This window comes from Thamnophis sirtalis, unplaced genomic scaffold (genome assembly GCF_051295495.1).
Source record: "Thamnophis sirtalis isolate CommonGarterSnake01/CBP01778 unplaced genomic scaffold, rThaSir2_p1.2 scaffold_12, whole genome shotgun sequence".
NCBI classification, from domain to species: Eukaryota; Metazoa; Chordata; class Lepidosauria; order Squamata; family Natricidae; genus Thamnophis; species Thamnophis sirtalis.
The window spans coordinates 10,662,701-10,683,150 of record NW_028261392.1 but is presented as its reverse complement, the minus strand read 5'-3'; the positions used below and the strand labels follow the sequence as shown (position 1 = coordinate 10,683,150).

Genomic DNA, 20,450 nt, shown 5'->3' with positions numbered 1-20,450 from the left:
AGATTGGTTTGAGAATGAAAACAATTAGGCAGATGGAAACAGGTGTTACTTCTGGACCAGCTGTTACATAAATCAAGCATAAATATTACAACATCTGGTAGAAAAATAAATTGCCAAATGATTCCAGCTGTTGTGTATCGCAAACTTCAGAAGGAGTTCAACCCAATATCCTATAGGAGATTTATTTTTTCTGCCTTTCAATAGAAATATGCACTTTGTGTTAAGATTTCCCTATAAAGATGTGCATTAGGACTTCTAGCCAAATAAATTTCAGCTAGGAAATGTATGAGAAAATTTAGATTTTGGGTACTATTACTGTTTAATTTTAATATCAGTTCTCTTATTCCATAACTTTCTGATTTGAGTCATCACACAGTATAGTGAGAAATACTCTTGCTGTCCTCGACTTATAACAGTTTTGTTCAGTGATGATTCAAAGTTAAAACGGCATTGTAAATATGACTTATGACCTTTTCCCCCCACACTTACGACCATTGCAGCATCCCACGGTCACGTGGTCAAAATTCAAATGCCTGGCAACAGCAATTTATGACAATTTCAGTATCCCCGGATCATGTGGTCAACTTTGCAACCTTCTTGCAAGGAAGGTCAATGGGGAAGTCAGATTCACTTAACAACTGAGTTACTTGCTTAACTGTTAAGTCTATCCCCGTTAGGAGACTAGAGTTGGGCAGAAGATTAGTAACAAATGTGTCACTGAACAGTCACTCACAGACACCAAAGGTAAAACAAAGAATAGCTTTACTTGGTTAACAAAAATAGGATAAATAGTCTCCAAAACAGACTATCAGTAGTCTTGTAGTATATAAACAATCTATTTACAAATACGTTGAAGTTACAGTTGCTCAACTCACAATTCACCATGTAGACTGAACTGAATTGAATTGAATTTTATTATTTGTATGCCGCCCTTCTCCGGGAGGGACTCAGGGCGGCGAACAACTCAAAAGGGGAAAAAGGGAACATAGAACAGAATACAGATAGTTAAAATAAGCAAGAATCACGCAACCACACAAGTCGAGAGGGGAGGGGAACTCATCAACCCCAGGCCTGCCGGCAAAGCCAGGTTTTGATGGCTTTTCGGAAGGCCTGGAGAGAGGTGAGGGTCTGAATCCCTGCGGGGAGTTCGTTCCAGAGGGCTGGAGCTGCCACAGAGAAGGCCCTCCCCCGGGTAGTAGCCAGGTGGCATTGGCTTGTAGACGGAACCCGGAGGAGGCCAGCTCTGTGTGATCTAATGGGTCTTTGGGAGGTAATTGGCATCAGGTGGTCTCTCAAGACAGGTAACTAACATTCAGACTAGCCACCATCCAATACAAGGTCTTCTCTCCCAATACTAAGCTCATACAGTAATAGTCAGTAACTATCAGGAACAACAGTAGAACCAGTAGAATCAGTAAAACTCAGGAACATCAGGAGCATCAAGTAGCATCAGGGAGAACTCCGTACTAGTTCCTACTTCCTTATATGGCTGCTTAAAGCAATAGCATCCAATCACCTCTCTCTTACATTTAAAGTAGCAGGTACATTTGTCACAATCCTGGCTTATGCTTATACATATACATTGTCAAGCCAAGACTAGGGTTAGATCCCTAAGGTTAACCACTGCAGTGATTCACTTAACAAGTAGGGCAAGAAAGGTCATAAAATGGGGCAAACCTCCGTTAACAAATGCCTCGCTTAGCAACAGACATTTTGGGATCAATTGTGGTCATAAGTTGAGGACTACTTGTAGGTATTTTGTTTCGTACATATAGACGGTACCTTGAGTAGAATGTACTGTAAAATAAAATAAATCCAATCGGAAAGGAAAGATTATATCCGGGGGTGGTATTCACTTATTTTCCCTACCACTTCACAAATATGAGCGCTCGTCCCATCCATGCGTGCGCTGAGCCTTCAGTGCATGCACTTTTGATTGTACACACGGCTTGCATGCATGCACATGGCTTGAAAATATGCCAAAAAAAAAGGATGGCAGAGAGCTGGGGTGGATGGGCAGATGCCACCGCCAATTTCTACTATCGGTTCGGACGAACTGGAATACCACTTCTGGTTATATTCCTTGACAGCAGAATGCAACATAATGTAATGAATTGCCCCTAAAACTGGAATTCCAATTTCCGGGAATGTATACTGTATAGTCAAGGGATTCCATTTAAGACTTGGAATCAACTTCTTTCCTATCTTAATAGGGTTTCTGGATTGTGCATAAGAAACAGATACATCTTACATGCTTGCATAACATTTAAGCATAAGGAATCAAAAGGTCATTTCCTAAAAAGTAAATGAAAAGAGAGAAAGAACAAAACAATGATTTCCCAGATAAAACATATTCAACGCTTGTTGCACTCAATTTGATCTGTATGGTTGAATGCAATATTACAATATTTGGCTGATAAACGCTGCACGATTAGAGAGATAGCTGGCTGTTCTGGTCTAGATTGAAATTATTCCTGTAGTAATGGACTGTGTCTTAAACACAGCTGCTGCACTTTGGCACAGCCAGGTTTCTATTAGCACAAAATAGCATTCTTGGTTGGCTATGAAGATAGTGTTTTCTGCTGACAGATACTTCGTTCTAGAATAAATGTTTTCCCACATGGTTCAAGAAACTATAAGCTTCACTGGAATATTAAGCAGCACTTTGTACGAACATTAAATATCTGGAAGATTAATGAGACACTGTCAAGAAATATTGAATGGAAATTATACATTTGTACTCCTGTCTGTATGGCCTGTGAGTTGATCCCAGATATGAAGCTTGATCCATTTCTTGGTCAACATCTACTTTGATGATGGCTCTGGATGTTTCGTCCCAATCAATTGAGGATAGTGGAAGCTATCCCTCTTTATAAAATGAGAATTTGTAATTTCATAGGAAATATTTGTAGGTCCCTCAACAAATGGCAATGATGTCCAGAACAGATTTGTATAGTTACTTTAAATATGCAGAGTACAAAATAACAATATCTGCGAGACCGCCTACTGCCACATACCTCCCAACGGCCGATAAGATCCCACAGGGTGGGCCTCCTTCGGATGCCGTCAGCCGGGCAGTGTCGGCTGGCGGGGCCTCTGAAGAGAGCCTTCTCTGTGGTTGCCCCGACCCTGTGGAACGAGCTACCCCCAGAAGTCCGGACCTTACCCACTCCCACGGCTTTCAGAAAAGCTGTTAAAACCTGGCTGTTCCAGCAGGCCTGGGGCTGTTGACCTTATTGCTAAGGTCCAGCCCCGATTAGAAATGTATGCGTGTTGGTAAATTTTTAAATTATTCTTTTATTTTCTTTTTCTTTTTTCTTTCTTTGTAAGCTGCCCGGAGTCCTCCGGGATTGGGCGGCCTAGAAATTTAACAAACAAACAAACAAACAAACAAACAAACAAACAGAAAGAAGGAGGAAAAGGAGGAGGAGGAGGAGGAGGAGGAGGAGGAGGAGGAGGAGGAGGAGGAGGAGGAGGAGGAGGAGGAGGAGAAATTCAGGGGTTGTCACAGAGAAGAGGGAGTCAAGCTTTTCTCCAAAGCACCTGAGGGCAGGGCAAGAAGCAATGGATAGAAACTAATCAAGGAGAGAAGCAACCTCCATATTTTATCAACTTTGGAAAGATGGAAGGATGAGTTACCTTGAGCCCCATCAGGATTGAACTTCAGGCTGCGAGCAGAGTCTTTCTGCAGTACTGCACTTAACCACTGCACCATCAGTATAAAATAACGAAGTAAATTTATGTAAATGACATTCCCTGTGCCTTTCTGTACTATTTTTTCTTGCATAATAAAAGCGCATATTCCCTTTTGTTCTTTAAACTTTTCGCCTCTATTTATCAGGATCTCATCAACATCACATAACCATGACTTCTCTTCTCCTTCCTCAGTGTTCACTCTTCTTTCAAATATTTGTTTTGCAATTCCATCTTCCTTCTTCCTCCTTCTATCAATAGCCCACCTCTATCTGCTTCAATATTCATTCCTAACAATTTATTTTGTCATTTGACAGCACACGTTTGAAGCTCCCTGTTCTGATTGTTTTCCACTGTACTTCCAATTCTCCCTTCTTTATATCTTCTCCAACCAACCACTTTTCTATAATGGAACAAATATTTATGTAACTGACCACATACCCGCCACAAGCTTTCTACCAGAATTTGAACATCTAAATATTTATTTTTCCAGCATTATAAACATTCTAGCAAGGCACACATATTGGTCTATTAGCTCCAGCTTTCCACTATTTATGTTTCACTTGCAATTGTGTATTCCATTTTCCTTTTCAAACAGAAAGACCTTGGTGCTGGTAGAAAATACCTTCATCTTTGATGCATTAATTTTCGGATCCATTTCCTGGCACGGTTTTTTTGAAAAATCATTCTGGTTCTCTGTCAGCAACCCAACTTCATCTGCAAACAGAAACACATATATTCATGTCCCCTCAATCCGACATCCCTTTGCCACAAACAGAGCCAGGATTTTTCTTCCAAAAAAGACTAAATGACAAAAGGGGACATTATGCACTCCTATCAAATTATTCTTGCACAATTTTCTTTATTTCTATCATGCCAAGCCTTTGCATTTAGCAGCACATCTTCAACAGCGTATCCACACAAGAGTTTCCATAATTTAAGGCGTTTTGCTTTTTCACACTCTTTCTCTATATCCGTGTTTCTCACCCTCAGCAACTTTAAGATGAGTGGACCTCAACTCTCAGAATTCTGGGAGTTGAAATCCATACATCTTAAAGATTGCACTCAGAGGTGGGTTCCTACCAGTTCAGACCAGTTCGTTGAGTAGGTAGTAACTCAGCCAGACACACACATGAACTGGTTCTATCGGCGGTGCCGTTGGGGCCGCCATCTTGTTTTTTGCTTCTGTACATGCGCAGCCCTGAATGAACCAGCATTAAAAGAAGCCAGAACCCATCCCTGATTGCTTTATAACAGAGGTGTCAAACTATAGGCCGTATCCAATCCATGGGGTGTTTAAATCTGGCCCTCAGGGCTGCCCTGAAAACAGCAAAGGACCAGCCCACGGTGCCTCTGCCCAGCAAAAAGAGAGTGCAGGAGGGGCACAGGTAGCCTTCCTTAGTTCTGTTTTCACTGGCAGAGGGTTGCAGGAGCCGCGGTGGCACAGTGGTTAGAGTGCAGTACTGTAGGCTACTTCTGCTGATCACTGGCTGCCAGCAGTTTGGCAGATCGAATCTCACCAGGCTCAAGGTTGACTCAGCCTTCCATCCTTCCAAGGTGGGTAAAATGAAGACGGAGACTGTTGGGGGCAAGCGACTGACTCTGTACACCTCTTAGAGAGGGCTGTAAAGCACCGTGAAGCGGTATATGAGTCTAAGTGTTATTGCTATTGCCGGAAGTCATTGCAGCGAAAAACTGAGCTCAGGAGTCCGTTTTCACCACCCCGGCCCCATGGAGTCAAACGAAACCGTGATGCAGCCCTCAATGAAATCAAGTCTGACACCCCTGCTCTATATCAACCGTGGTACAAAAACATGTATTTCTCAATTACCTGATAAAAATCTCATATGGAAAATCTGCAGGTACAAAGTTGCACTTCGTTTTCCCATTTTTTTCCTCATTTTCACTTCTTATTCTCTTTCAGTCGAAATCCTGGGCAGCATAATTAACAACCTCAACCCTCCTGGTGATGTTATATTCCTTCTTGCAACCTTTCCTTTGGTAGAGGAGAGCAGTGCCAATACGACTGCAGTCATTAGAAACAGTCACATTCTCTGTGCTCATTAAATAACTCTCACCACCTTCCTTAAGCAAACTGCTTTTTCTTTTCAAAAAAAATATATATTTTAAATTCATCATTCGACCTGCATCCTCACATCCAAGCAAGTTTTCATCTATTCCACTTGCCTTCAGATTTAGTAGACCCTTCTAAAATAGAATAACAGAGTTGGAAGGGACCTTGGAGGTCTTCTAGTCCAACTCCCTGCTCAGGCAGAAAACCGTACAACATTTCAGATAAATGCTTGTCCAATCTCTTCTAAAACACTTAGAACACTGGAGAATTCACAACTTCTGGAGGCAAGCTGTTCCACTGGTTAATTGTTCTAACTTTCAGGAAATTTCTTCTTAGTTCTAGTTTGCTTCTCTCCTTGATTAGTTTCCATCCACTGCTTCTTGTCCTGTCCTCAGATGCTTTGGAGAATAGGTTGACTCCTTCTTCTTTGTGGCAACCCCTGAGATATTGGAACACTGCTATCATGTCTCCCCTAGTCCTTCTTTTCATCAAACTAGACAGTCAATTCCAGCAATTGTTTTTTATATGTTTTAGTCTCTAGTCCCCTAATCATCTTTGTTGCTCTTCTCTGCACTCTTTCTAGAGTCTCCACATATTTTTTACATTGTGGAGAGCAAAACTGGATGCAGTACTCCAAGTGTGTCCTTACCAAGGCATTATAAAGTGGTATTAACACTTCACGTAATCTTGATTCTATTTGGATTTGGATTTTGGATTTAACTTTATTTGTATGCCGCCCTTTTCCCTGAGGGGACTCAGGGCGGCTCACAATTCAGGGGGAGGGAAGGACAAAACAAGTTATACACATGAAGACAATACATCGTTAAAAAGCACAACAGTCATACTATTCGGGTGGGGCTGAAATCTTTAGCCCCAGGCCTGTCGGGACAGCCAGGTTTTAAGGGCAACGCGGAAGGTCTGAAGGGTGGTGAGGGTACGAATCTCCACGGGGAGTTCGTTCCATAGGGTCACTGAGAAGGCTCTCCTCCGGGTAGTTGCCAGTCGACATTGGCCGGCTGACGGGATTCGGAGGAGGCCTAATCTATGGGATCTTATCGGCCTAGTGGAGGTAATATGCAGTAGGCGGTCTCTCAAGTACCCAAGTATCCCTCTCTTAATGTAGCCTAGAACTGTGTTGGCTCTTTTGGTAACTGTAACATACTGCTGGCTCATATTTAAGTGATTGTCTACTAGGACTCCCAAGATCTCTCTCACTGTTATTGAGCGAGGTACCACCTATACTGTACCTGTGCATTTGGTTTTTCTTGCCTAAATGTAGTACCTTACTTTTTTCACCATTGAATTTCAATGGTTTTGTTCTCTTAGTTTCACAGGCACACAAATATATTTCATTCATGCTCATGAGCATTGATTTTTGTTACATGTCAAGTCACAATATTCCATGTTCCATAATTATCACCAATGGCCAATAAACCTTGACTTCCATTGCCCTCCATGATTTTGACAACTCAATACTTTCTGCCCTCTTAGTATCTCCATTGTAAGAACTATAAACTAGTACCCATAAAGGAGAATATTTGTAGTTCAGGGTGGAAGTGAGGGGTCCTTGGTGTTCTCTCAGTTTGGTTGTTTTCTTGAAGACATTGCATTATCTGACTAGGTAACATCATCAGTGCTGGAGAAGATTAGAACTGATGGTGTTATCCAGTATGGGTAATGAAATACATTGTCTGCTCAAAAATAACCAAGCTCAGAGAGCACCAAGCATTCTGACCTAGGCTTCCTAAGAGCCTGAATTAAGTTCCTAAAAACTCTTTTATTAATTTACTGTTAATTCTGCTCATTCACATCCAGCAAAGTCTTTCAAGGGAGGATTTACAGTCACAGACCTTATCTGACTTGGAGAGCTGCCAGGCTGATATCTGCAAAACTTGGCAATGAGTCTTGGAGAGTCACGAACCAATTAAGCAAACTAATTGTCTCCTGCAAACTCCACTCCCCTTTCACTCCTCTTTTATTTCCTCTGGGAGGGGCCATTCATCATCCATCTGTGGCCTTACTTCCAAGTCGACCCCTGTTCTTTAGCTCCTTCCCTTCATCTGGCAACTTAGCGCATGCACACATTGGGAACAGGCTCCAGCTGTGCGTCTGCCTCACTGATGTCTGACTCTGAAGGCAGCTGATAACTGTCAGATGGCCCTGGCCCCCTCTCTGCCTCCAACACAAAGCCCTCCTCAGAGCCTTCCCCAAACTTCAGGACTGGCCCATGTTCCTCCCTAATCTCCTCACTGTCCAAATCTGCTCCCAGCTCCGCAGGCCTCTGGTGGGCCACAGCATCTCCTTTCTGCTAAATGCATCAGCTAAAATGATGTTTTCGGGACTCCGGTGATGCTTAGAGGTTGTTTTTTCCTCCACTCCTGTATTTGCTATCAACAGCTGCACTTTTGTACCCTCATTGCTCTGTGATTTTGGCTACCTGATATTTGCTTCTTGGAAATCAGTGGGTGTGACTAGAGAGCCGAGGTGGCACAGTGGTTAAATGCAGCACTGCAGGCTACTTCAGCTGACTGCAGTTCTGCAGTTCGGCTGTTCAAATCTCACCGGCTCAGGGTTGACTCAGCCTTCCATCCTTCCGAGGTGGGTAAAATGAGGACCCAGATTGTTGTTGGGGGCAATATGCTGACTCTGTAAACCGCTTAGAGAGGGCTGAAAGCCCTATGAAGCATTATATAAGTCTAACTGCTATTGCTATTGCTATAATACTTATCTCAAGGTAGAACTGTTTTGTTACAAGCTTTGCCATTCGGAACATTCCTTCCATAGCACATTAGGACCCCACTTTATCAAGGCTTGGTTGGGGAGGGAGGACTTAACGTGAACCTTAATGGACCCACAGAGGTGCAAGCAGTCAATTGGAAGGCATGTAAGGAAGACAACTGAGATGAGTGAAATGCTTCAGATCCTGTCCAAAAAGTAGTTAAGTAAATAGTCCGTGGTTAATTAGCTTGCCATATAATGCCTAATTTAACCCTAAGGATTTGCATCCTTATTTCCTTTAAAAAAAAAACACAACTCTATAAAATAAGGCTAAATTACCACACAAGCAACAGTCAGCCTATTGCTCAAACTGAGTGATTTTACATTCAAGATGGAAATGAGATGCAACCCCATCAAAAAGTGCCTTAAAATTCAATTTAGATTACTTTGTGTGGGGCGGAGGGGAGAGAAAAAAATCTAATCATTCACACCCATTATATAGCAGAACAGGCTTGTTCTCTCACAAGAATAGGTCATATTCACTTGTATGGAGAAAAAATAGTTTTGTTATTTAAGGGGAAGAAGCCCGTACACTTCTGACAGTATGGATTGTGAAAAAGAAATCACTAATCATTTAAATTCATTCAGATACAAAAGGAATAAGTACACCTTTCTAAGTTCTTAGTATTTGCCTTCTAGGAAAAGAGTGGTACTCTACTTGATATCTGCCTATGACTTTAGTCTAGTTATCTGGGGTTTAAGCCACCTTCTTCTGCAAAAGAGATAAAGGGGATTGAACACAAAATTAAATAAGGATTTTTAAAGTATCTTAAAAATGATTTAAAATAGATTTTGGCCAGTTTTCCAGAGGGTAGGCAAAAAAAAACACTCTAGTTAGAGTACTACCCCAATTCTTTTTCAGGCCCTGAGACCATAAAGGAAAGTATAGAAAGTTAGCATCCATCCCTCTCCTTGAAAAATGAGGTATTTTAGGAAATATTAAAAGGGCAGAATATTTCCCCTAAAAGGGAGGTAGACACTCACCCCACCCCCATCCAGAGGTGGGTTCCTACCAGTTCGCACCTATTCGGTAGAACCGTTTCGTCAAATCTACCGAATCGGTTAGAAGAGGTTCCACCAGTGAACCCGGAAAGCAGGCCACACCTGCAGAAGAGGTTCCAAAATTTTTTGAAACCCATCCCACCTTTGTTAATGTGCCATTAAGGCCTCGGCCAATCTATTCTACATAACGAAGATCTACCTCCTACAGGCAGAGCCATAGTAGGAATTGCCCAAAGCCCTTTCATAGCATCATCACCCAGCAAGAGTCAACCAAGCTTGGGACACAGACAACCTATAGAGTTGCCCCTGCATGGCCCCATGGGAGTCTGGCAACCAATCAGACTACAAGCTCAAATTTAAAAGCCCAGAGAGGGCATAAAAACCAAGACATTCTCAGCATCCCCTCCCTTTTTTCTTCACCCAAGATCTTCAAGGCGTGTGATCGTGTCCACCATTAAAATCTTCTTTCCAAGCAACTTCCATGAATCCAGTGCCTTTCCCCCCACTTGGAACTGAACCCAGATGTACGTTTCTTGCAACAAAAGCAATGTTCTTTTCGTGTTATTTGTTTCTGAAACCCTTTCAAAGTTTTGAATTTTATTCTGTAAGAACAGAGAAGACATGAACCATTTTGGTTTAAACATCAGACATGGCACATGCGAGCAAAGGGAGTGTGTGCACGCACACTCACATTTGCAAACTGGTAGGGAAGGTAAGTGAATACCACCACTGAATTAGAACTAAAATCTTACTGAAGCCTACATACATTGATCAATAAATAATTAGAGCTAGGAACCAAAGAACCTATGAACAGAGAAAGTGGGTGAAAAGGAGATATTCTCCAAAAGAAATTGAAGAATTTATCTCCATTTCAATTTGACACTAATCTGATTTCGAGAAATGCTCAATGGGATGAATTCCAGAATAGAGAAATAGCTGGGACATGCATAACCTTGAAATTACATTATAATGCTCAAGGAACATGTATAATGTACATCATCATAGATCTGACCTTATCATCTATTTCAAAAGCATTTCGGAAGCACATCCTCTTCCATCACATTTGGGAGAACTGGTGTCAGTATTCCAAATAGCATCCAAAATTAAATCAACGTCCAAGGCAAGGCATTGCTCAAAGTTCCAATTTATTAAGAGAACCATGTTGGCACATCGGGGAAAACCCGAATCTGAAAGCCCCCACACCCCCAAGTTCATTGCATGGTCCAATCTCCCACTGCCATGTTGACAGTTCCACCCATCTAATTCCGTTCAGGTGCAGAGACAAAGGATGACCTTGGCTTTCTAGAAAGAATTTTGTTATGGCTACATAGTATGTGACTCCTTACAATCCTCCCTCCCATTTTCCCACAATAGAAAATGCATAGTATAATAATAGAAAGTGTGGCAGGCCAAAGATCCAAAAGAAAAGATGGCTGTAGGCCTGACAACTGATATAAAAATGCAGGATAACTTCCCTGTATAATGCACATTACTGTGCGGTTATTAAATCCAAAATAAAATTTTAGTTTGAGTTGGAATAATTTCACCAGAACTGGAAACACCATGAGTGTGGAAATCCTGAACTCTCTTTTACACTACAAGAACCAGTAAATTTGAAAGCTTATTTTCTTTTTCATTAATTTCCTTTCCAAATTTCAATATGCTGAAAACGATAAAAGCCTTCAGCCACTGGTTATGCACTAAACTGCTCGTAAGTGCCAGTAAATCACATCGCAGCATGCAGATATGGTCTGTGTTCCTATACATGCTGTGCAAAGGACGCATGATGCATTTGTTCAGAGCATCATGCTTAAGCAGGTACTCTCCTAATGGGCGCCTAGATAGAAAATTTCCCAAGAATCCAAGGTTAATTGAAATGAATTATGAAGTATGCAAATGTTTCTACTCCTTGTGGCGCATTGAAAAAGCATAGCTGACATATTGTCTTATCCTTGGGCATATGCATTTTATAAATTATGGAATGGATAGATGAGAGAGAGAAGAGAGATGACAGGTAGAGAGAGGAGAGAACAAGAGAGGAGAGAAGGAGAGAGAGAGGAAAGAGAGAAAGAAAGAGGGGGAGAGAGGGAGAAAGAGAGAAATAAGGGAGAGAGACAGAGAGTGAAAGAGTAAATATTAAGTTAGCAAGCTATGTTGTCTAGAGAAAATTCAGATACACGTATCAAGATTCTGGTTTCCTGGACCTAGCAAAATAAAGTCCAGAAGTAAACCATAGTTGCTGTTAGTAAATATTTCAAAACATTTATTTAGACAATACAGTCTTAAGCATATCCTCTACACCAGATGAATACTTCGTTGCTTATGAAATATCCAATATTTTTTTTTCTTTTTACAGTTAATAACAAAAAACAATTTCTCCTCTCTCTGGTTTTATTTTTATTTCTCCACCAAGGAACCATGTAGTGTGTACTTACGTGCTTAGCAACCTTCAGCGGAAATAACGGTTTTAAATCTAAAGTACAAAAGTTACATTCTGTTCCCTTTTGAGCAAAATGGAAACTTGCTGTACTAAATATTGCATGTGGAAAGATTTTATATTGCTTTCTGATATCTGCTGGTTCTGTTGTTTGTCTCTGGGCAGAGAACAGTTTTTTCAAGAACGTAGCTAGCAGTGGCTGATTCTAACAATGGAACAAGAGAGCTCTTTTTCCTATTTCTTCATCTCTTCAAGTTTTCCCAGGACCTTTTCAAAAGGATCACTCAGTTTCCAATGTCAAATTGGTGTGGGAACTGGAAAAAAAACAACCATTATTTTCTCCCTTTTAAGTGTCAGGATCAGCTCGCAAATGTGGGCATGGGTGCTTGCTTAGCTAGCATGTACCCCATCCATGTATGTGCTCAGCTTTCCATACATGTGCTTCAGTAGCGAGATTCAGCCAGTCGGCACCTATTCAGGAGAACCGATTGTTAACTTTCCAAGCAGTTCGGAGAACCGGTTGTTGGAAGAAATCTCCTTTTGCTTTTTCCTACTTTATAGGGCTAATCCTGTAAGGAAGGCAGGAAGGAAACATTCTGGTGTTGTTTCTAGCCTAATCTTTATTGTCCTGCTTACAGAAATTGCCTCTCCAGTTAACCCTTATTACATTGTAACAGCTAAGGCGAAGCGCCCATCGACCTGAGTGACGTTGAGTTGGCCATGCCCACCCAGTCACATGACCACCGAGCCCCACCTACCCAGCTGGTCATTAAGGCAGAGAACCGGTTGTTAAATTATTTGAATCCCGCCACTGATGTGCTTTGATTATGTGTGCGGCTTGCACACATGTGTGTGGCTTGAAAACATGCCTAAATAGGACAGCATAGAGCTGGGGCAGGTGGGCAGGCCCACCTGTGATACTGGTTCAGACTAACCGGTACGAACCGGCTGAATACCACCTCTGGACTCAGGATCATCCTATGGACAAACGTGTTTTTGGTGTCATTCTTGAATTCTAACATCAACCGTATCAGAATTTGTTGTAATATTTACAGAAAAGAATCTCAAATCTTTGTTTAGCCCTCCTAATTTATGTCTAATTAAAATGTCAAAATTACTAGTGCATTGCATGAGCTCCTAAACAGGGTTGTTATTACACCCTGGGAGTGCAGTTTATAGGCCTATACAAATCAGCTCTAATTTTATTCAGAGTGGGACGTTAAGATTGGTTTAGTTTGCAAGCTGAGTTTTGAAATAGAGGCATTGGATCTGAGCTGCATTAAGATGCTGGAATAATTGCCTGCAATTAGGCACAGTGATGGACAAACGATGCCGTGATACAAAGGGTAGACCCTTGAATTTCAAACTAAGCAAAATAATTCAGAAATGAACTTTTGAAGAGACTGCATTATTTTGATGAGACAGTCAATAGTGAGATAAAATATATCAGGTGGCAACAGAACTTGATTGGGACATTTTAAATGATTGAATGGGACATTTTAAATGTCCTTACAAAAATGACAGTAGAGAGGAAAGAGAGCTGTGAATTTGGTGACCAACTCCTTTTGGGGCAACCTGGTCTGTATATAGGATTGAGGCAGTGGTGAGATTCAATTTTTTTTTACTACTGTTTCTGTGTGGGTTGGTGGACAGGGCAGGGGAAGGATACTGCAAAATCTCCATTCCCTCCCCACTCCTGGGGGAAGGATACGGCAAAACCCCATTCCCTCCCCATTTCTGGGGAAAGGATATGACAAAATCGCCATTTCCACCCCATTCTGGGACCAGCCAGAGGTGGTATTTGCTGGTTCTCCAAACTACTCAAAATTCCCACTACCAGTTCTCCAGAACCTGTCTGAACCGGCTGAATTTCACCCCTGGATTGAGGGGTCCTTGGTGCTCTCTGAACTCGGTTCTTTTCTTGCAGACATTTTTTGTATACTCTCATGATGCTATCTAGTTTGAGCAATGTGCAAGAAAACAACGAAAATCAGGGAGCGCCGAGGACCAACTCACTTCAACCCTGAGCTACAAACATTCTTTTTGATTGGTCTATGGAGGTTCTCAGTCATCCAAGTCATGGTTGTCCCAAAGGTGCTTTTTCAAGAGGCAACTGGACTTTCTTGTCTTTTGTTTTTCTTTGAAGAGGTTTCCTTTCTCATCCAAGAAGCTTCTTCAGGTCTGATTGGATGATGGGGGAAAGAAGGATTTGTATTCCTTGCAGGCTGCTGGTCATTTGCATTCTCTAAAAGAATGCAAGGCCACGTGGAGGTGTGTCTGTGTCCTTAGGTTCATTTGAGTAGTGCAAAGTGTGAAGCCTTCTTGGAACTGGTGAAAGGACTGTGTTGTAGAGTTGAGATAAATGATGCCATATCCCTCTCTCCCTATTGAGAGACGGCTGGTCAATTTTGATATAGATGGCAAAAGATGAAAGAGGGGTCAAAGAATCTATCTATGTTAAAACTGAATAGCTCTCTCTCTCAATAGAGGGGGAGGGATATGACATCATCTATCTCCACTCTACAACAGAGTCCTGTCAATAGTTCCAAGAAGGCTCCAAACCCATTTGCACTACTTAAGTGAACCTAATGAGCCAAGGTGGTGGAGTGGTTAGGGTGCAGTACTGCAGGCCACTTCAGCTGACTGCTAGCTGCAGTTCCGCGGTTCTAATCTCACCGGCTCAAGGTTGACTCAGCCTTCCATCCTTCCGAGGTGGATGAAATGAGGACCCAGACTGTGGGGGCAATATGCTGACTCTGTAAACCGCTTAGAGAGGGCTGAAAGCCCTATGAAGCGGTATATAAGTCTAACTGCTATTGCTATTGCTATTGCTAAGGACCCAGACACCCCTCCAAGTGGCCTTAACAACTCTCTGAAAAAATGCAAAGGACCAGCTGTCTGCAAGGAATATAAATCCTTCCATTCCCCACCATCCAGTCAGAGCTGAAGAAGCTTCATGGATGAGAAATGAAACACATTCAAGGAAAAAGAAGAAGTCCAGTTGCCTCTTGAAAAAGCACTTTTGGGACATTCTCCTTGATTGTATACAGCATTTTCTTAAATTTCCCTTACAAAGTAGCACCTTGGATCAAATTAGCAATGAAGCCTTGTATAGGTAGGGACTATAATCTCATCTAGGAGCACTAATGTCATAAATGTTGCTCCCAATAAAGATATTTTTAGACATCTGGAACATCGGATTGTCTTTCTATGTCCCATAATTATCAAAGCTTTCTGAGATAACAATATACCCTAACCCTAACCTTCAAGGTCCATAGAGTTGGTGCTGGTGGAAAAGAAGGATGAGAAGGAATTATCCTTAACAAACATTTGAAATTATTGAGACATACCTGTGTTTCTAAACTTAAAGAAAAACCACACTGGGCCCATAGCAGGAACTTGGAGACAGTTTGAAGATATATTGATTTTTTGATTCTAAGGCTTCTAAATTAAGGCTTCTAAATTATTTTGCAACTTGAGTTGAACACCACACTAAAGCCAGGAAATAAAATAATATACTATTTCCCCCCAGTACTTGAAATTATAACACACAAGTAAAAATTCTAGCTGTAAAGCCAGCAAGATCAATGTAAAAATAGTACAAGCAAAAAAAAAAAAAAAAAAAAAAAAGTATAAATCAGGCTGAAGTTTAATAAAATAGATTGTGTCATTGTTTGTAATAATAAAAATGCAAATTCTTTGTTATTTTATTTTTCAAATTAAATTTGCATCCCACATTATCAACAACAATTAACAACTAACTTGGTGCCTTCCTAACTGTGCCATATGATGATAATTTTAAATATATTTAAGCCTATTTCAACAGTACATCTGCTAGGTCAGAGAAATTATTGGCCATCTGCTGATAGTTCACAAAATCCAATTCTTTTTTCCCCCCTGTGCCAAGCATTTAATGATAGAAAGCTTAATAAAGAGGGACCTTGCTTTGCTATGGCTATTATTATTTTCTCAGACTCCAGCCTGTGTTTTTTGATAGTCAATCTATCGGGCAAGAATGAGATGGTTCATGTCCATTCATCTAATCTTACTAAATCTGGACTGCAGTACTCCAGATAACCACTAAATGACAACAAATTTGTAATCTGTTAATTCAGGGTAGAGTTGAAGTGACTGGATGGATCTGAGCATTTACTAGCCAGATGCCCTTCCTGATGCAACACAGAGTTCACAGCAAATATTTTTTTCTTTGTGCACACTAGGAGAGAAATATCTGTCGCTATGTAGGATTGAACTCTCAGCCTTCCGAGTGGGAGGCGAGAGTCTTCACCACTAGGCCACCATGCCGCTCATCACTAGATGACAACAAAGAGACACAGAAATCTGTCATCCAGAGGTCACCCAGATTTTAGCCCAAATATGTTGACCCTAATTCATCTTCTTTAATTATATCTTGGTACTTTCTACAAGGTTGGCTATTTGAAACAAGCAAACAAATCATACACATCTCATTTAACTGTCCTTTAAAAAGATATTATTCTGTCTATAATTGTGCCACAGTATATGTGCTTAACAGCATCGTGACAGGGAGTAATCACCACTGCTTCATCTAACTCAGAAATTGCACAATAAATGGCACACACCTTTTCATATATGCGCAACAGGCTTTCTTTTTCTTAATCATATACAAAAATGACCTTATCCAGCCCCTTACTGCTGAGTCAGCACTCTGTCTATTTAATTGGCATTTTAAATAATACAGTAGTTTAATGTACATTTTCAAGCTGAGCAGGGACTATTCTCCCTTTCGGGTTGTTAGAAAAATGCATAATATTGTTTACTCTGGCTTGTTGACTTTGATATAACTTCCTGAGAAGCTATACCCAGATTGGAGAGCAAATAAAAGAATTAAAGAAAAGACAGAAGAATGTCTTCTAAACTGGTTTTTTTTTCCTTCTTCAAGTAGTACATTTTTATATGGTATATATCTAAGCTCTTTCTATATATGGGTAGATAGCATAACAAAATCAATAGCATAACCAATGGAAGTAGTATTTCTATCTTACTGATAGAAAGGGAAGGCCTATATACCATGATAGATAAGAAATTCATTGGCTGCTTATGTACCATCAAGGTGACATTGATTCCTGGCAACTAAGTAGACAGATTTTCTCACAAAAGGGCCTCACCTTTGTTCTTCATACATTCAGCCTTCAGAAGATTTGACTTGAACTTCGTGAGCCTATCTCCTATGAACTGGAACTATTAGAGAACTGAGTTCCAGATGAGGTTGAGAACTATCATGCCTCTGTTGTCCCCAATCTGGGCTCTTGCTCGATGTCGAAGCCAATAAGTCATCAGACACAAGATGTGACACAGAATTCTATTTTTTTATTTTGGTACCAAGATATAAGGACCCTGGTTTGAAAAGCTAACCAAGGGCCAAGATTAGAATCTTACGGTAGTTTTTACAGTCAAGGGATGGCTGCATTCAACCCTTTGCCCTTCCCTTAATAATGCATGCATAGCAGATAATATTGATTGGTTATTTGGATTTCAGCCCCCCCCCCAAACCCTTACACTTGTTATGTTAAATAGCTAAATGTCACGTCACCTGTTTTTCATCCCAGGTCACAGGTATCTTGCAAAGTGTGCCAGCTATGTGGGTTTGAGTTTTTTCTTCTTCTTATAAGTGAGCTATTCCTGTTCCTAATATCCTGGCTAGTGGTTTTAAGGTGCTAACTTCTGTCTCGCTGTTAATGTGCAGCCCCACCCTTCCTATTGCACAGCAGAATAAAAGAACAAACAGTTTTTATCTGAGGCACCAACCCCGCGACCTCTCTCCTTCTGCAGAGAAAAGCAAAAGCAGTTTAAAACTTTTGTCTATGGCAGCAACACCTCTCCCCACTCCCCCACCTCCCTTTGCAGTGAGAGAGACAGGAAGGAGCAAATCTCTTAATTGTCAAGGCAAAGAAACAAAGACAAGAGAAAATGTTTTATCAGCATTCATATTCCTCACTCCCATGTCCTTTCCGTCCATACCTGGGTCCTATCTCCACATGTGAACTTTATAGCAATAGCAATAGCAGTTAGACTTATATACCGCTTCATAGGGCTTTCAGCCCTCTCTAAGTGGTTTACAGAGTCAGCATATCGCCCCCACAGTCTGGGTCCTCATTTCACCCACCTCAGAAGGATGGAAGGCTGAGTCAACCTTGAGCCGGTGAGATTAGAACCACTGAACTGCAGATAACAGTCAGCTGAAGTGGCCTGCAGTACTGCACACTAACCACTGTGCCACCTCGGCTCTTTCCTCTGATCCGCAGGCCCTCATCTGTGCATACATTCCATCATCTGATCCTTCACTTCCAGTTGAACACGAGAAGAGCACACACTTAGATCTTATTAATCAAAAAAGATGAGAGACTTCAGGTGAGACAGTGATGTGTCCTCTATTCAAACTCTTATACATTCAGGCAGACACCTAAAGAGGATTCTGATGCTATTCTTATCTCTGTTGAGAACAGGTGGATTTTCCAAGCTTCTGTGTAGAGTAATACACTGTATTTTTTTTCTAGATTTGGCCATTTGACACTTTGCTTTTTACACTGGAAGACAACCTAAATGACTTGTTGTTGTTGTTTTGCGTAGGAGAACATCATGGAGGTGATTAGAAATCAAGAATTTTTGCTGCTGCCAGCTGAGGAACTGCACAAACTTCTTGCCAGTGATGATGTGAATGTTCCTGATGAAGAAACCATTTTCCATGCCTTAATGAAGTGGGTCAAATATGACCTTCAAAGGAGATGCAATGATTTGAGTATGTTACTTGCCTACATTCGACTACCACTTCTTCCACCACAGGTAAATGTTTAGTTGCCTCTGGATAGGTCTCCCTCTCTTACACACACTCTCCATGTTAAGGTTTCAAAGTCAATATCTTTCTCAACTTTTAAATAAACATTTTATGTATGTACAAAATTCTGGAACACGAAATATTCATAGAGCTTAAGGAACAAAAATGTTCCATAAGAGTGGGTTGCGTCTTTTCCAGCACACAATCCAGCTGTCCCAAAGATGGACCTGCAGGTTTTTGGAAGTTAAATCTATGAACAAGAAACATTTTGTGGCCAAGACCAAGATACCCAGGAAAGGGAGGAGCTAAAAGTAGGAAAAGACTGAGAAAAAACAGAGAATAAAAGAAGAAGACAAGGAGGAGAAAACAAAGAAAATAACAGTGACTGATGAATTGAACCAGGGGAAAATATATTAAGATAGTCAAAAAGAGAATTGGAGATACAGGAAGATACCTTTGAAAGGGAGATAGGAGCATGGGCAGAAATCCTGGAAACTAGGCAATGGAGGAGGATAGCAGTGGGAAAAAAATACTCAGATTGAACAGCCAAGAAGCAGATATAGAAAGAGATAAAGATCTTACAAAGGAATATGGGAGACAAGTCAAAAAGAAAAAAAAATAGCAATTAAAGTATTGAAGTGGGCAAGAGATGATGGATAGATGATTTTTCGTTTTTAGTGTTGTTTAGATTTGCTTCTATTTTCCTCTCTCTTTCCTTTCTTTTTTGTTTGTAGGTTGGTAACATGATTAGAAGTTAGGTGGGATAGAAAGAAAGACATGTTAAAAGTTAGAATAAGAGATAGAAACAAGAGAAAAGGGGGCTATTAGTGTATACACTTTTATATAATAAAATAAGAGCAATAATAAGAGAAAACATGGAGTAATTGAATAATGGCACTTTGCAACTTTATATTAATATATTAATACTATTAGAAATATATAAGTTGGTTGAAAGTTAAGAAAAGAAACATTTTGTGGTACTTTACTTCTCCTTTGGAGCAGGGAAATAGGTTTATAGGTTTATTTCACTTGTATGCCACCCTATTCCCGGAGGGACTCAGGGCGGCTAACAAACCACGGGGAGGGAATAATACAAACAAAAAACAAAGGACAAGCGAACAAAATACAGAGACAATTTAAAAGCAGTCAACAGCCACACAATTCGAGCGGGGATGGGAACTCATCAGCCCCAGGCCTGTCGGAACAGCCAAGTTTTAACGGCTTTGCGGAAAGCCTGAAGGGTGGTGAGGGTCCGGATCTCCACGGGGAGCTCGTTCCAAAGGGGGAACGATGTTCTAGAAATATCTAGAACATCATGATCTGCTTCTGATTTGGAGGACTATCAATTGAAAAAAAATTGGGCGTCTCGTCCCCACCACCAAAAGAGATGGGTTGGCATAATGTAGAAAATAAATAAAATTTTATTTTCCTTTCCTGTGAATCTTTTCCATAGATTTTTCTCTTCAAAATATGATTAAACATACAAACAAGAAAGTAAAAATATTAGCCTGCATAATGATAAACTTACCTGGTAAATTAACAAGCTCATTGATTAACATCCTTAGCATATCATCAATATGCCTATAAGAAAATAAATAAGCATTAGAAAACCTCACTCCCTAATTAAAAAAAAAGAACATGTCTGTTTATGG

At 40.8% G+C, this 20,450-nt stretch overlaps 1 protein-coding gene across 1 annotated transcript in view; it reads left to right on the top strand.

Moving 5' to 3' along the window:
• KLHL1 (kelch like family member 1) overlaps positions 1–20,450 on the top strand; it is a 138,793-nt gene that overhangs the window by 57,555 nt on the left and 60,788 nt on the right. The window contains exon 5 of the mRNA XM_087726320.1: positions 18,594–18,806. Coding sequence (XP_087582446.1) covers positions 18,594–18,806 — 213 coding nt within the window. The remainder of the gene's footprint in view (positions 1–18,593; positions 18,807–20,450) is intronic.